Raw genomic sequence first — 17,880 nt, forward strand, 5'->3', positions numbered from 1 at the left:
ACATGACTAACTCACTCTGTGTGCTCTGCAGGTCTACATGACTAACTGACTCTGTGATGTTGTTTCAGGTCTACATGACTAACTGACTCTGTGTGCTCTGCAGGTCTACATGACTAACTGACTGTGTGCTCTGCAGGTCTACATGACTAACTTACTCTGTGTGCTCTGCAGGTCTACATGACTAACTGACTCTGTGTGCTCTGCAGGTCTACATGACTAACTGACTCTGTGCTCTGCAGGTCTACATGACTAACTCACTCTGTGTGCTCTGCAGGTCTACATGACTAACTGACTGTGTGCTCTGCAGGTCTACATGAGTAACTGACTCTGCTCTGCAGGTCTACATGACTAACTCACTCTGTGTGCTCTGCAGGTCTACATGCAGCTGGCGGAGGATGATAAAGTGCGCTATAAGAATGAGATGAAGTCCTGGGAGGAACACATGATGGATATTGGACGGGAGGACCTGATCAGACGGAAAGAGACCCACAAGAACAAAACTGCTACTAAAGGAGGCAAACAGAAATCCAAAGTGGTGAAAACTAAATCTGCAGGAGCTACGACAGTGAGGAGCGGGAAAAAGGCCTGAGCTGTTCTGGAGAGGAAGGGTGATGAAGGCAAGTTACCGTCCCAAATAAAATACATTTTGTTTATAGTCATATCAATGCTCCTAGCGCCTCAAACTGTGAATGAACCTTCACCAGTCTGGGAAAGATCATGAAACATAACATTCTCAACTGACAGTTATCAGAATGAGAATTCACTGTAAACTATCATAAAGCAGTGTTCTTTCTAGTATGAAAAGATGAATTATGTTGAAGTTAAGTTCCTGTCACCAGGGCCACGTTCTGTATATACTGTCTCTATACACAGTGTACAGGCTAGTCTGTACTGGATATAGTCTTTAAGAGACGTGTTGACCAGTTACTTTGTTTGTAGACTTAGTTTTCGTTCATGTTTTGTATCTCATTTTTATTAAATAAACATTTACGTACATAAAAAAAAGACTTCATATTATACACAATGTTTATACAGTGAAAACAAATTGGGAGGAAATCGACAAGGTACATAAACGCTGTATGATGAAAGTAAACTATGTACAATATCTACACAGTTAATCCTCACATCGTGTAATAAAACTGTACAATGTCTACACAGTTAATGCTGAAAAAGGTGTACTGAATATAAGTTAGAGATGTGCTGAGTGGTCAGGTGATGGCTCCTGTAGCAGAGCCTGGAAGTCTGGAGAGCAGACCAGCTTGTGCTTGACGTTCCCCAGGATACTCATGTCTCCAGTCAGGCCCTCAGACAGACGCACAGACACCAGTTGCTGTAGGAGAAATAACAGATGATTTAGCCCCTTATTGTCTGACCCTAAGCCATTGTCTGCACATCCTGGATCACAGTGAGTCAGGACTTAAACACATCCTGGATCACAGTGAGTCAGGACTAAACACATCCTGGATCACAGTGAGTCAGGACTAAACACATCCTGGATCGCAGTGAGTCAGGACTAAACACATCCTGGATCGCAGTGAGTCAGGACTAAACACATCCTGGATCACAGTGAGTCAGGACTAAACACATCCTGGATCGCAGTGAGTCAGGACTAAACACATCCTGGATCGCAGTGAGTCAGGACTAAACACATCCTGGATCGCAGTGAGTCAGGACTAAACACATCCTGGATCACAGTGAGTCAGGACTGTGGTTCTTTAGGACTAAACAGGAGAACTAGACTGTTAGGTACCTGTTCTAAAGGGGAAGGCAGCTCCCTCTGAGACGTCCATAGTGATGTGTCTCAACACCATCTAACCCTGTAATGTCTATTATATTAACAGACCTGTTCTATAGGGGAAGGCAGCTCCCTCTGAGACGTCCATAGTGATGTGTCTCAACACCATCTAACCCTGTAATGTCTATTATATTAACAAACCTGTTCTAAAGGGGAAGGCAGTTCCCTCTGAGACGTCCATAGTGATGTGTCTCAACACCATCTAACCCTGTAATGTCTATTATATTAACAGACCTGTTCTAAAGGGGAAGGCAGCTCCCTCTGAGACGTCCATAGTGATGTGTCTCAACACCATCTAACCCTGTAATGTCTATTATATTAACAGACCTGTTCTAAAGGGGAAGGCAGCTCCCTCTGAGACGTCCATAGTGATGTGTCTCAACACCATCTAACCCTGTAATGTCTATTATATTAACAGACCTGTTCTATAGGGGAAGGCAGCTCCCTCTGAGACGTCCATAGTGACGTGTCTCAACACCATCTAACCCTGTAATGTCTATTATATTAACAGACCTGTTCTAAAGGGGAAGGCAGTTCCCTCTGAGACGTCCATAGTGATGTGTCTCAACACCATCTAACCCTGTAATGTCTATTATATTAACAGACCTGTTCTATAGGGGAAGGCAGCTCCCTCTGAGACGTCCATAGTGATGTGTCTCAACACCATCTAACCCTGTAATGTCTATTATATTAACAGACCTGTTCTATAGGGGAAGACAGTTCCCTCTGAGACGTCCATAGTGATGTGTCTCAACACCATCTAACCCTGTAATGTCTATTATATTAACAGACCTGTTCTAAAGGGGAAGGCAGCTCCCTCTGAGACGTCCATAGTGATGTGTCTCAACACCATCTAACCCTGTAATGTCTATTATATTAACAGACCTGTTCTAAAGGGGAAGGCAGCTCCCTCTGAGACGTCCATAGTGATGTGTCTCAACACCATCTAACCCTGTAATGTCTATTATATTAACAGACCTGTTCTAAAGGGGAAGACAGTTCCCTCTGAGACGTCCATAGTGATGTGTCTCAACACCATCTAACCCTGTAATGTCTATTATATTAACAGACCTGTTCTAAAGGGGAAGGCAGCTCCCTCTGAGACGTCCATAGTGATGTGTCTCAACACCATCTAACCCTGTAATGTCTATTATATTAACAGACCTGTTCTAAAGGGGAAGGCAGCTCCCTCTGAGACGTCCATAGTGATGTGTCTCAACACCATCTAACCCTGTAATGTCTATTATATTAACAGACCTGTTCTAAAGGGGAAGGCAGCTCCCTCTGAGACGTCCATAGTGATGTGTCTCAACACCATCTAACCCTGTAATGTCTATTATATTAACAGACCTGTTCTAAAGGGGAAGACAGTTCCCTCTGAGACGTCCATAGTGATGTGTCTCAACACCATCTAACCCTGTAATGTCTATTATATTAACAGACCTGTAGGAAAGAGAAGGCAGCTCCCTCTGAGACGTCCATAGTGATGTCTCCCAGCACCAGCTGCACCTTGCCAGACTTCCTGATCTGTAGTTTACCCAGAAACCCCTCTGTGAACTCTGACAGGACAGGAACGTCTTTACCAGCAGCGTCCTGAGGAAGAACATGGCCTTTAGGGTTAGGGGTTAGGAGAACTCTGACTGGATGGGAACGCTGTCTCTAGCAGGGTCCTGAGGAAGAACATGGCCTTTAGGGTTAGGGGTTAGGAGAACTCTGACTGGATGGGAACGCTGTCTCTAGCAGGGTCCTGAGGAAGAACATGGCCTTTAGGGTTAGGGGTTAGGAGAACTCTGACTGGATGGGAACGCTGTCTCTAGCAGGGTCCTGAGGAAGAACATGGCCTTTAGGGTTAGGGGCTAGGAGAACTCTGACTGGATGGGAACGCTGTCTAGCAGGGTCCTGAGGAAGAACATGGCCTTTAGGGTTAGGGGTTAGGAGAACTCTGACTGGATGGGAACGCTGTCTCTAGCAGGGTCCTGAGGAAGAACATGGCCTTTAGGGTTAGTGGTCAGGGGAACTCTGACCGGATGGAAACACTGTCTCTAGCAGGGTCCTGAGGAAGAAGATGGCCTTTAGGGTTAGGGGTTAGGAGAACTCTGACTGGATGGGAACGCTGTCTCTAGCAGGGTCCTGAGGAAGAACATGGCCTTTAGGGTTAGGGGCTAGGAGAACTCTGACTGGATGGGAACGCTGTCTAGCAGGGTCCTGAGGAAGAACATGGCATTTAGGGTTAGGGGTTAGGAGAACTCTGACTGGATGGGAACGCTGTCTCTAGCAGGGTCCTGAGGAAGAACATGGCCTTTAGGGTTAGTGGTCAGGGGAACTCTGACCGGATGGAAACACTGTCTCTAGCAGGGTCCTGAGGAAGAAGATGGAATACAGCAAATGTAGACCTTGGCGTGAAATGCTTCCCTGTTAGAATGAAGTGGACGGTAGAAAATAAGGATAGAATGTGGTCGTTACTCACTGGTGCTTTAATGTGAGAGGTGCGCTTGCCGTCGGACTTGGAGTCTTTTTTACAATTTCTTTCTGGGGCTGTGATTGGCTGGCTTGGGATGGAGGCTGTGGTTGGCTGGCCAGGGATAGTATCAGGTAGCTGGATGAAAAGCAATTCTTCTGTCTCTGAAACCATCAGCTGGTGGAAGAGCTCTGCTACAGAGGGCTGGTCAGGGCTCAGGACCCCCTGGCCTGGTCTATACTGAGGGATCTGGCCTGGTCCGTACTGATGTCCTGCTCCATACTGAAGGGGCAGGTTTGGGTTAGTAGTAGCAGGGGCTCTGAATGCTGTAGGGCAACAAACACAGGACCATCAGCTACCTGGGAACCAGTTTGGATTGACAAGACTGGAACACGTGTTAATGTATTGAGTCTGTGCACCTCTGTATATCCCCCATGTATTTGCATGTCTAATTGTCTACATCCTGTGCATCCAGGGCCTTCAGGAAACAACCCTTTGACTTATTCATGTTGTTAGAGCCTGAATTTAAAATGGATTACATTGAGATTGTGTCACCGGCCTACACGCCATAATGTCAAAGTGGAATTATGTTTGTAGAATTTAAAAATGAAAAGCTGAAATGTCTTGAGTGAATATGTTTTCAACCCCTTTGTTATGGCAAGCCTAAATAAGTTCAGGAGTACAAATGTGCTTAACAATGGACTTCCCCGTTGTCTCTGCTGATGTGCTGTTTGTTGCTCCTTTCTCTCTTTTAGTGTTAACAGTTTAATCAAACTCTGGCGTTAACAAGTTTACCAATGTCCTAGTTTTGTCCACCCTCTACTTCCTTCCAAAAGCGTCCGGGATGGAAACGTTCCATCTGGCATGGATCTGCAGGAGCTCGTCCAGATGGAAAAGCTGAGTAACATCATGCCTTCTCACTGCAGTCGCTGTCCTCTGAATATACAGGAGGATCGCTGGGTTGTGAACCCTGCTTCAGATGCAATAGTTAGGCCAAGGGCAATTGAAGTGTAGGAAAGGATGATGGTGTCTGTGCCACCAGTAAATACAGGTAGTAGTGTTAATCCCCCCAGCACAGTCCCCCACAGCACAGTCCCCCCCAGGCACAGTCCCCCCCAGGCACAGTCCCCCCCAGGCACAGTCCCCCCCAGGCACAGTCCCCCCCAGGCACAGTCCCCCCCAGCACAGTCCCCCCCAGCACAGTCCCCCCCAGCACAGTCCCCCCCAGCACAGTCCCCCCCACAGCACAGTCCCCCACAGCACAGTCCCCCACAGCACAGTCCCCCCCAGCACAGTCCCCCACAGCACAGTCCCCCCCAGCACAGTCCCCCCCAGGCACAGTCCCCCCCAGGCACAGTCCCCCCCAGGCACAGTCCCCCCCAGCACAGTCCCCCACAGCACAGTCCCCCACAGCACAGTCCCCCCCCAGCACAGTCAACAACATGGATTCTGGAAAGAAATGCTGTCCACATGGTGTCGCTCATGCAGCCGATTAGAAACCAGTTTTCCCCACTAAGCAACGAGTCAGTCAGAGCCTGAGGCTTCCCAGGTGTCTCCTCCACTGTTACAGGGTCTGAGCCGCCGAAGCCTCCCCACCATTAGCTCTGACAAATTGACCTAGTCATTGGAGACTCCATTACCCACAGGATTAGACTTAAAAATAATCATCCAGCGATCATACACTGTTTACCAGGGGGCAGGGCTACCGACGTTAAGGCTAATCTGAAGAGGGTGCTGGCTTTGACAACTGGCGAGTATAGGGATATTGTTATCCACGTCGGCACCAACGATGTTAGGATGAAACATTGAGGTCACCAAGCGCAACATGGCTTCAGCTTGTAAATCAGCTAGAAAGAAGTCGGCATCGAGTAATTGTCTCTGGCCCCCTCCCAGTTAGGGGGAGTGATGAGCTCTACAGCAGAGTCTCACAACTCAATCACTTGTTGAAAACTGTTTTCTTCCACTCGCAAAATAGAGAATAGATAATTGGCCCTCTTTCTGGGATTCATCCACAAACTGGACCAAGCCTGGCCTGCTGAGGAGTGACGGACTCCATCCTAGCTGGAGGTGTGCTTTCATCTTATCGATGAATATAGACAGGGCTCTAACTCCACATTGAGATAGGGTGCAGGCCAGCTTAGTGGAGTCTGCCACAGTCAGTGTAGTCAGCTCAGCTATCCCCATTGAGACAGTGAACAATCTAGGTTGAATTTGTTTTACCCCTTTTTCTCCCCAATTTCGTGTTATCCAATTGGTAGTTAGTCTTGTCTCATCGCTGCAACTCCCATACGGACACGGGAGAGCCGAAGGTCGAGAGCCATGCGTCCGCTGAAACCCAACCAAGCCGCACTGCTTCTTGACACAATGCCCACTTAACCCGGAAGCCAGCCGCACCAATGTGTTTCGGAGGAAACACCGTGCACCTGGTGACCGTGTCAACGTGCACTGTGCCCAACCCGCCACAGGAGTCGCTAGTGCGTGATGGGACAAGGACATCCCTGCCAGCCAAACCCTCCCCTAACCCGGACGACGCTGGGCCAATTGTGCCGCCCCATGGGTCTCCCGGTCGGCTGCGACGGAGCCTGGACTCGAGCCCAGAATCTCTAGTGGCACATCTAGCCTTGCGCCACTCGGGAGGCCTGCTTCGATCTAGGTAGGACAAATCTAAACAGGGCGGTGTTCGCCTTAGCAATCTCGCTGGAATAAAGATCTGCTCCATTCCTGTCATTATTCAAAGAGATTGATAATACCTCACATCTCAAAAAAGGACTTCTTAATGTTAAAGATCCCTCACTTTCAAGGCAGTTACAGTCAATGAACTAATCACTGATCATGATCACTGATCATGATGTGATTGGCCTGACTGAAACATGGCTCAAGCCATTAAATGAGGCCTCTCCTCCTGGTTACACTAGTGACCATATCCCTCCCCCCGTGCATCCCGCAAAGGCGGAGGTGTTGCTAACATTTTTTTATGACAGACTATTTCAATTTATGAAAACATATGACTGCGTTTGTCTTTTGAGCTTCTTGTCATGAAATCTATGCAGCCTACTCAATCACTTTTTATAGCTACTGTTTGCAGGCCTCCTGGGCCGTATACAGCGTTCCTCACTGAGCTCCTATCGGACTTTGTAGTCATGGCAGATATTCACATTTTTGCTGACTTCTAATGGAAAAGTCCACAGACCCACTCAGTCTTTCGGAGGCATCATCAACTGTGGGTTTTGTCCAACATGTCTCTGGACCTACACATTGCCACAGTCAGACCCTGGAACTAGTTTTGTCCTGTGGAATAAATATTGTTGATATAAATGTTTTTCCTCAATTCTGGACTATGGGACCACCATTTTATTACATTTGCAATCGCAACAAATGATCTGCTCAGACCCCAACCAAGGATCATCAAAAGCCATGCTATACATTTTCGGACAATGCAAAGATTCCTGGATGCTCTTCCAGACTCCGTCCACCTACCCAAGGATGTCGGAGTACAGAAATCAGTTAACCACCTAACCGAGGATGTAAAAGTAACTTTGTGTAATACCCTAGATGCAGTCGCACAGCTAAAAACAAACATTTGTCACAAGAAACTAGCTCCCTGGAAGTTTTCCGACTAGCTTGGAAAGACGGTACTGTGCAATATCGAAGAGTCCTCACCACCGAACCGGGAGTCTTCTGACTAGCTTGGAAAGACAGTAACGTGCAATATCGAAGAGCCCTCACCACCAAACTGGGAGTCTTCTGACTAGCTTGGAAAGACAGTAACGTGCAATATCGAAGAGCCCTCACCACCAAACTGGGAGTCTTCTGACTAGCTTGGAAAGACAGTAACGTGCAATATCGAAGAGCCCTCACCACCGAACCGGGAGTCTTCTGACTAGCTTGGAAAGACAGTAACGTGCAATATCGAAGAGCCCTCACCACCGAACCGGGAGTCTTCTGACTAGCTTGGAAAGACAGTAACGTGCAATATCGAAGAGCCCTCACCACCGAACCGGGAGTCTTCTGACTAGCTTGGAAAGACAATATCAAAAATCACTAACTGCTGCTTGATCAGCCTACTTTTCCAACCTAGTTGAGGAGAATAGAAACAATCCACAATTTATTGTTGATACTGTCGCAAAGCTAACGAAACAGCAGCACTCCCCAAGTGATGAATGGCCTTTACTTCAGCAGTGATGAATTCATGAACTTCTTTGACGAAAATATCATATTCATTAGAAAGTCTCTTTTGAATGTGATTATTTCTCCCAAACTCAGTTGTCCTGAGTCTGCACAGAACTGCCAGGACCTCGGATCAATGGAGATACTCAAGTTCTTTTAATCCTGTATCTCTCAACACATTCACAAAAATAGTCATGGCCTCTAAACCTTCCAGCTGTCTACTGGACCCTATTCCAACTAAACTACTGAAAGAGCTACTTCCTGTGCTTGGCCCTCCTATGTTGAACATCATAAATGGCTCCCTATCCGGATGTGTATCAAACTCACTAAAAGTGGCAGTAATAAAGCCTTGACCCAGAAAAATGTAAACTATCGGCCTACATCGAATCTCCCATTCATAAAAAAAAAAAAATGGGAATGTGTCTTCAGGAAGGAAATGTATACGAAACGCTCCAGTCTCTTTTTAAACCCTGTCATAGTACTGAGACCACACTTGTGTAGGTGGTAAATTTACCTTTTTAAATAGCATCAGACCAAGGCTTTTCTGTCTGTCCTTGTGCTCCTAGGCTTTAGTGCAACTTTTGACACCACATTCTTTTGGAGATTAGAAACCCAAAAATTGGTCCAGGCAGACAATCTGAAACTTTCTGTAAAAATGAAATGATGCAGAAAAGCTAATCCAGGTTTTTGTCACTTGTAGATTAGACTGCGATTCTCCGGCTACCTGCATAAAGCACTAAATACAGCTGCTAGACTCTTGACTCAAACCGTCAAATTTGATCATTACTCCAGTGCCTCTACACTGGCTTCCTGTCAAGGCTGATTTTCAAGGTTTTACTGTTAACCCACAAAGCAATACATAGACTTGCTCCTACCCATCTCTCTGGTCCTGCCGTACATACACGTACGCTTTGGTCACAACACGCAGGGCTTCTTACTGTCCCTAGAATTTCTAAGCAAACAGCTGGAGGCAGGGCCTTCTCCTTTTTATGGAATGGTCTGCCTATCCATGTGAGAGACGCAGACTCTGGTCTCAACCTTTAAGTCTTTTATTGAAGACTCATCTCTTCAATAGGTCCTATGATTAAGTGTAGTCTGGCCTAGGGGTGCGAGGGTGAACGGCAAGGCACTGGAGCGATGAACCGCCCTAGCTGTCTCTGCCTGTCCGTCTCCCCTCTCTCCACTGGGATTCTCTGCCTCTGACCCTATTACGGGGACTGAGTCACTGGCTGGCTAGTGCTCTCCCATGTTGTCCCTAGGAGTTCAGCTTTGTGTCTTGCCAAGCTTTTTTCACTATACTTGACATGAGTGGTTTGAGTCACTGACATGATCTTCCTCTCCGGTCTTGGGTGACATCTTTGTGGGCTCCACCTTGTCTCAGGGTAGTACGTTGATGTCCCTCTGAGGTTGGGGGGGGGGGGGGGGGGGGGTGGTTCTGTGCTTTGTCAAAGTGGGTGGGCTTATATCCTGCCTGGTCGCCCCCCCTCAGTCCCCAGTGTCGGGGGGCTAGTGTCAGTCTGTCCTATCCTATCTTCTCTGGTGTGATCTTAAGTATGCTCCCTCTAATTCAGCCATCTCTCTCTGCCCCAGGACCATGCCTGACAACTCCTGGCTGTCCCCACTCCTCCAGGTCATGCTGCTGATCCAGTTTCCGCTGTTCTGCCTGCGGCTATGGAACCCTTAGGCATGAAGTCATAAACAGCGCAATGCTTGAAGCACAGCGAAGAGCTGCTGGCAAACGCAGTAAAGTGCTGTTTGAATGAATGAATTCGAGCCTGCTGCTGCCTACCACCGCTCAGTCAGACTGCTCTATGAAATATCAAATCATAGACTTAATTATAATATAATAACACACAGAAATATGAGCCTTAGGTCATTAATTTGGTTAAATCCGGAAACTATCATTTCGAAAACAAAATGTTTATTCTTTCAGTGAAATACGGAACCGTTCCGTATTTTATCTAACGGGTGGCATCCATAAGTCTAAATATTCCTGTTACATTGCACAACCTTCAATGTTATGTCATAAGTAATATTCTGGCAAATTAGTTCGCAACGAGCCAGGCAGCCCAAACTGTTGCATATACCTTGACTCTGCGTGCAATGAACGCAAGCGAAGTGACACAATTTCCCTAGTTTAATATTGCTTGCTAACCTGGATTTCTTTTAACTAAATATGCAGGTTTGAAAAAATATACTTCTGTGTACTGATTTTAAGAAAGGCGTGGATGTTTATGGTTAGGTATTCGTGCAACAATTGTGCTTTTTTCACAAATGTGCTTTTGTTAAATCCTCCCCCGTTTGGCGAAGTTGGCTGTCTTTGTTAGGAAGAAATAGTCTTCACACAGTTCGCAACGAGCCAGGCGGCCCAAACTGCTGCATATACCCTGACTCTGTTGTACAGAACACAAGAGAAGTGACACAATTTCCCTGGTGAAAATACATTTATGTTAGCAGGCAATATTATCTAAATATGCAGGTTTAAAAATATATACTTGTGTATTGATTTTAAGAAAGGTGTTGATGTTTTTGGTTAGGTACACATTGGTGCAACGACATTGCTTTTTTTCGCGAATGCGCTTGTTAAATCACCCGTTTTGCGAAGTAGGCTATGATTCAATGATAAATTAACAGGCACCGCATCGATTATATGCAACGCAGGACAAGCTAGATAAACTAGTAATATCATCAACCATGTGTAGTTAACTAGTGATTATGTTAAGATGTATTGTTTTTTATAAGATACGTTTAATGCTAGCTAGCACCTTACCTTGGCTCCTTGCTGCACTCGCGTAACAGGTAGTCAGCCTGCCACGCAGTCTCCTCGTGGAGTGCAATGTAATCGGCCATGATCGGTGTCCAAAAATGCTCATCACCGATTGTTATGAAAACTTGAAATCGGCCCTAATTAATCGGCCATTCTGATTAATCGGTCGACCTCTGAATGCTCGGCTATGGAAAATCAACTGACATTTACTCCTGAGGTGCTGACCTGCTGCACACTCTACAACCACTTATTTGACCCTGTTGGTCATCTATGATCATCCTGAATAACAATCTAGCCTTAATGGCCATCATCTCTACCTGCACAACCAGAATAGCATCCCGTTTCTTCCTAGGCTCCTGCCTTTCTAGGGAGTTTTTCCTTGCCACTGTGCTTCTACATCTGCACTGCTTGCTGTTTGTGGTTTTGCGCTGGGTTTCTGTATAAGCACTTTGTGACATCTGCTGATGCAAAAAGGGCTTTTTAAATAAAGTTGATTAGACTCAGTGTAATAGTCGAATATTGTTTAACATGATTTTTTAATGACTACCTCATCTCTGTACCCCACACATACAATTATCTGGAAGCTCCCTCAGTCGAGCAGGGAATTTCAACCACAATGGCCAATGAGGTTTTCCAATGCCTCAAAGGGCACCTATTGGTAGATGGGTAAAAAACAGACATTGAATATCTGAGCATGGTGAAGTTATTAATTACACTTTGGATGGTGTATCAATACACCCAGTCACTACACAGATATAGGCGTCCTTTCTAACTTAGTTGCTGGGGTAGAAGGAAACCACTCGGATTTCACAAGGCCAATGGTGGCTTTAAAACTGTTAAGAGTTTTTAATGGCTGATAGTAGACCTGAGGATGGATCAACAACATTGTAGTTACTCCACAATGTGAAAATATTGTGCAAAGCTCTTAGACACTTACCCACTGCCAAAGGTGATTCTAACATGTGTGTGTGTGTGTGACTCATGGGTGTGAATACTTATGTAAATTTGATATTTCTATTTAATTTGATACATTTTGAAATCTCATTTTGAATACAGGCTGTAACACAATGTGGAATAAGTCAAGGGGTATGAATACTTTCTGAAGGCACTGTATATACTTACATGGAGTTGTTGCCTCTGTTATCAGGAAGTTGCTAGATTGATACAGTGGCAGTTGAATTGGCTTGTTCTTGGCATCATTTTTCAAACCAGGATCATCCAAAAACTATATGGGGGGGGAAAGTGTGCGGTTTAAATAAATATATGTATTTCAACCAGGGGTTGGAACCGGTTCATGGAAATAATGAAATGTTTCTACGAACAGAATCAGAACCGGGAACGAAAGTGATCTATACTGTTCCGGAACAGAACTGTTACGTTAAACACATGGGAACCAGTTAATAACATTATCCCTCTGTTAATCAGAAACTTCTTCCAGTGTCTGCCTGCCAGCTAAAAATTGTTGCCAGTGTGTGTGCATGTAGGCTACCTGCCCCTCGCCCTCCAAAGTATTACTGATGTTACAAGCATGAAGATGCGGGGAGAGATTTTTAATTAGAAAATAATGGATTCACTTTTTCAATGCTAGTTAAGGATACTATAGTTATCACATTTCACATTGTATTTTTTAACTACAGAAAGGTAAGACGTGATTTGCATTCTGGTGCCGCTCTGCACACACAAGCTTGTTAACTAGCTAGCTTCTCTGGTCGAATGTTAAACCAACTCTGAAGATCAAAGACATTCAAAGTTCCTCCAGAAGCCGCTCGTCTGTAGGTATAATACTGTGGCCCTAATTCAAAATTTCAGTTGCATCTCACGCCTGACTAGTCTATCACACATGTAAACAACTCACTGAGCTATAGCTTTCCAACTCCATAACAAGCTGCTCTACCTGCACTGCATGATTGGTGAAGTAGGTTTAAAAAGGAACGATATAAACCGGTACTTTTCTTTTGTTCAAACCAGTTCAGAACTTTTATTTTGCTGGTCGGAACAGAAAAGAACGGGGCTAGTCATTAAGGCTGTTTTACTTTAGGTTGACTAGTCATTAAGGCTGTGTTTTACTTTAGGTTGACTAGTCATTAAGGCTGTTACTTTAGGTTGACTAGTCATTAAGGCTGTGTTTTACTTTAGGTTGACTAGTCATTAAGGCTGTTACTTTAGGCTCCCTACCTCCCAATTCCCCAAGACATCCAACCAGAACCAGAACAAATAGCAGGCCAAACTATCCCTCTCAGCACTGCCTGGACTGCGCAAAAATGCAAATGCTTTCCGTTTGAGTTATATTAGGTTTTATTTTCATCGTGCAAACCCAACTTTCCTTTCTCTTGTCCTTTTCCTCCACTGGTTCTCAGGCTTGTATTTACTATTTAACTTTCTCTCCAAGTTACAAAGGGGTTTCATGTATGTTGATTAAGGCTGTTTTACTTTAAGTTGACTAGTCATTAAGGCTGTTGTACTTACATCATCCCGTTGAAGCTTGTGTAACATATCATTATCGTTTTCTTCTGAGGCACGTCTCTCCTTCTTAAAACACTTAGCTACAGGAGAGGATCTGCTGTCTGTAAGGTCGGTCCCTCTCCACCCCCCTGCACAGAACAGAGGACAGGACACACTGGAATCTAGTGTTTCTAATGATCATAATAATAACCTGTTTCTTTAACACACAGTAAAGGCAGCTTCTGACAGAGAAGGTCCAATTCACCTGGTTTCTTTACTGTGTCTGCAGGACCCTGTTCAAAGATGGAGTGGGACTGAATGATCTGAGGGGGGCGCTCTCTTCTCTCCCTGTGCCTCTCCTCCCTCACTCTTCTCTCCTTCTTTGGTGCAACATGGGCCTCTTCCTTTAACCTGGGGGAAGGAGTTCAATGTTAACATGTATTCTTCTAAACTGGATCCTTGGTAGTCTAATGGAATGTGTCTTCAAGCAATACAGTTGACACTCACTCATCTTTACTCTTCCTCAGAGAATGGACATTGGGTACGAAGGTTTTCTGTAATAAAAATATCAATTTATTAATTTCTACTATTTTGTCATCTGAATATCATGACTGTTTTGTTTAATGCTTGTGACAGGACACTGGACAGCTGTATATTTGCTTTTGTTCATCACCCACTGTGTTTCCGTTTCACTGTAGACTGGTTATTTAGTAGTGCTTACAATAGAGTGGTGAGGACGATGAGTCTACCGTGTCCAGAAGAGACTTCACCATTCATTTTCTAGATTCAGATTCACGCAGACATCGGTTTAAGCTTTTACAATTGACAGCTGATTTTGGCATAGTATATCGATTCGCTCTCCTTAAATATTTCTCATCTGTTATTCCTTTGTCTCTGAATTCTTTAATCAAACTTTTCCCCGACAGCTCCTGATATCAGGGTATAAAAACTCCAATCTGTTCTGAAATAGCCTGGTGTGCATGTGCGCCCAGCTATATCATGTCTCTAGCTTGTTTTCCCTGGCTAAACAGCCATGTTCGTCATTGGCAAAAATAAATACTGCACCCTCAACTTCAAAACTAATTTGCTAGTTAGTTATACAATTATGGAACTAAGAAATTCACAGGAAAGAAACTTAAATGATGTGTTGTTTTGTTGAACAGTCACGACTGGTTTGAGTTATATGTCGTAAGATAACGGTGGCGAAGGATGATATCATTGCTACTTAACCCGGATCCAAGTTCCCTTTTGCGGTCCACTGACGTCATTGGCGTCCGACGTCATTGGCTGGTCTTGGAACTGGGACACCCTGCCGCCTCTCCCCACATGGCTCGATTTTTATGTGTTGAAAAATGGTAACGTCTACAAAACTTAGTCCACTCTGTTCAAAACATATTAATTATTGTTTTGGAAACAGAAAATTGTATTGAGATCAAATGTTTCATCGATGAGAAAATTTGCAGAATGTCAGTGAAAATCCATCTTTTACCACTGCCTGCCACTGGGCCTCCTCTCACTACCATATTTGGTAGTAAGTGGAAACGCCAAGCGGATGCTTCACATTTACACATCAGGTGAAATATCTGTCTTGTTCCATCTATGGGATTAGCATGGGCAGAACAATTTGAGGGCTTCCACCATTTTAATGTGGTCAACTGGGTGGGACTTCCAACTTAATTGGCTCATCCCTCCTGCTGATCCTATTGGAGTCATGTCCAACTGGGTCATCAGGAGGGTTCAGCCAATCGTAAAGAAGATCAACCTTTTTTCCCTCTGTGCTGTTTTCTGTGCCCAATGTTTGTACCATTTTTTTGTGCTGCTACCATGTTGTGTTATGTGTTACTGCCTTGCTATGTTGTCTTAGGTCTCTCTTTATGTAGTGTTGTCTCTCTTGTCTCAATGTGTTTTTTGTTCTATATATATATATATCAATCACAGCCTCCATCCCCGCAGGAGGCCTTTTGGTCGGCTGTCATAGTTAAGAACACGTTCTTATTTACAGACTTGCCTAATTAAATAAAGGTTAAATACATTTACATTTTAGTGGCCCCCCACTTTATGGTGGAGATGATATATTTATGTTTTAAAGTACATTTCCTGCCATTCTACACCTTTTGCCATGGGGTGAAGATAATGTTGCAGTTTTAAAGCAAGTTTTCTGCAGTTCTACACATTTTGGCATGGGGCAGAGAGACATTTTTTCTATTTTATAACACATTTCATGCAATTCTACACGTTTTGCCTGGGGCAGAGCCATTTTTAGTTGTTGCAGTTTTACAGCTAATTTCCTGTAGTTCTTCATGTGCCCTGCGTGCCTGGTAGGTATACCTGGGGTGGCAGGTATCCTAGTGGTTAGGGTGTTGGACTAGTAACCGAAAGGTTGCAAGATCAAATCCCTGAGCTGACAAGGTAAAAACCTGTCATTCTTCCCCTGAACAAGGCTGTCATTGAAAATAAAATGTTGTTCTTCACTGACTTAAAATAAAAATAAAAATATTGGCTACGATTAGTTTAGATAGTCTATCCAGACAATTTATCAATTCAATTTATTTTCTTCTCACATGGCTAATTGAGACCGCTAATTTGACGTGTGCCTGGAGCAGGGCCCTGATGGCACAGATACAAAGATGAGTCCTCTATCTATCTCTATGGGTTGAGTACGTAGTCTTTGATATACAGTATGAGCGTTTCCATTGGGTATCACCTTTTTGAACCCGCCCAGAGTCAGGTCTCGGGACCGCAGAGACGTCAGTCTGCCTGGAGGAGGGGGGGAGTTCAGCACCGTCCGATGAGGTAACCCACTGCCAGCTACATTTGGTCTGGTGATACCGGAGTAGCCAGCCATAAAGTCCGTGTTGCTGCTTGGATCAGTCATTCTGCTAATCACTGGCTGGAACGGACGGCTTTGTGACAATACAGTATTAAGGGGTTGAAGGCTATATTAAACATACACCCATTATTCGATGGGGAAGCCTACAAATGAAATGGCAGCATAACTCCGATTTGGAATAAACAATATTTGAACCGAATTCCTATTTCTTCTTCATCGCGCTGTCCAATAGCCTAATAAACAGATATGATATGTGAATTAACAATAGGCCTTCTTACTGTGAAGTCAGAGAATGCAGGTATCCCCTCCGTAAACACGGATATCGGTGTTCAAACAACACTCTGTTATTGTACTGTAAGCCTCCAGAAACTGTAGCGTCCATCTTGTCCGTAATGTCTGGACACATCTGAGCAAAAACAGCGACTGAACAGCAGCCTTATACAATCCAAATCCAACAGTCTGTCCTGGAAAGAATATTGTAGGTGTTGCGTACAAGGCCTTGGTAAAAAGCAGTTGGCTACATCCTTGATACAAAGTAACTTACTACCTGATCACTTGAGCGACACTTCAGTAAACACAACCTACATTCCACGCGCTAGTTCTTACTAATATAGGATACTTCACAATAGATGGTAATCGCTCATTCGGTTCCCCGAGTTAATCACATCAGCACCGTTTATTCTGCTTTGTTATGTCTTCACGTGATTCCATTATCTGAACACAAGGTGGCAGTGTTTATTCGGTCTCAGAAGAATAGCTGTATTGTGTTTTTCTTTGTTTATTTCACCTTTACCCACCAGGGGCCTGTTGCACAAAACTAGGATAAGGGATTAAGCCAGGATATCTTGGTGATCCTGGCTCAATTGATCCGTAATCCGGTTGCACTAAAGATGGATAGGGGGCAGGAGGATATGTTATGGTATAAATTACCATGGAGATTTATTCTGTGGAGCTAGCCTGCTCCAGACCAGGCTAAATTCCAGGATCTATTTAATCTCATCCCTAATGTCAGTCAGCAGTCACCACAAATGGAAACCAATAGTTATTTCACTGCTCACTATACATTGTTATCACATATAACTAGACCCACTGTTATTTAAACGTTTGTGATCATTAATTTCAATGATTTTGGATAAAAAATGATTTTTAGATGATGTTGCTATCATTAGATAATTTACAGTTTCCCATAGACTATAAGGCTATATATAAAATGCTAGAATATTAGGGCCACAGAGGGGAAAAAAACACAAGTCATAATATTGTAACCAGTTGTTTTAAAGGAGGACAGTTGTTAAAATGACAGATGTGGGGCATTTCGTGAAATTGTACTTCAGTATGGTTTCATAAACAAAGACATGCTGATGTGCCAGAATATTAAGTATCACATTGTCATAAGTATCAAAACTGTAAAAACAATATGT

General features: G+C 44.3%; 2 protein-coding genes across 5 annotated transcripts in view; one reads left to right on the forward strand and one right to left on the reverse strand.

Annotated features, from left to right (window-relative positions):
* Positions 1 to 14,215, forward strand: part of LOC118936623 (transcription factor A, mitochondrial-like) — a 33,486-nt gene extending 19,271 nt beyond the window's left edge. For 2 of the 3 annotated variants that reach the window (XM_036972101.1, XM_036972099.1), the window contains one exon: positions 374 to 1,001. In XM_036972101.1, coding sequence (XP_036827996.1) covers positions 374 to 589 — 216 coding nt within the window. In that variant the 3' untranslated portion in view covers positions 590 to 1,001. Of the gene's footprint in view, positions 1 to 373; positions 1,002 to 13,918 lie in introns of those variants that run through there. The other variant, XM_036972100.1, reaches the window with a different exon arrangement.
* Positions 950 to 17,249, reverse strand: LOC110531274 (DNA-directed RNA polymerase III subunit RPC4). 2 transcript variants are annotated; one of them, XM_036972097.1, is made up of 8 exons: positions 16,334 to 17,237; positions 14,137 to 14,183; positions 13,895 to 14,040; positions 13,654 to 13,778; positions 12,310 to 12,412; positions 4,263 to 4,579; positions 3,239 to 3,388; positions 950 to 1,330 (listed from the first exon to the last, which is right to left on the reverse strand). In XM_036972097.1, exons 1-8 carry the CDS (start codon positions 16,502 to 16,504, stop codon positions 1,190 to 1,192), a joined length of 1,200 nt encoding a protein of 399 aa, XP_036827992.1. In that variant the 5' UTR covers positions 16,505 to 17,237; the 3' UTR covers positions 950 to 1,189. The 2 variants fall into 2 exon arrangements, with proteins under 2 accessions (XP_036827992.1, XP_036827993.1); XM_036972098.1 differs by lacking the exon at positions 950 to 1,330 and having other exon boundaries at positions 3,239 to 3,848; positions 4,155 to 4,579; positions 16,334 to 17,249.
* Positions 17,250 to 17,880: the final 631 nt, after the last annotated feature.

The sequence above is a fragment of the Oncorhynchus mykiss genome, unplaced genomic scaffold, assembly GCF_013265735.2.
Source record: "Oncorhynchus mykiss isolate Arlee unplaced genomic scaffold, USDA_OmykA_1.1 un_scaffold_119, whole genome shotgun sequence".
NCBI classification, from domain to species: domain Eukaryota; kingdom Metazoa; phylum Chordata; class Actinopteri; order Salmoniformes; family Salmonidae; genus Oncorhynchus; species Oncorhynchus mykiss.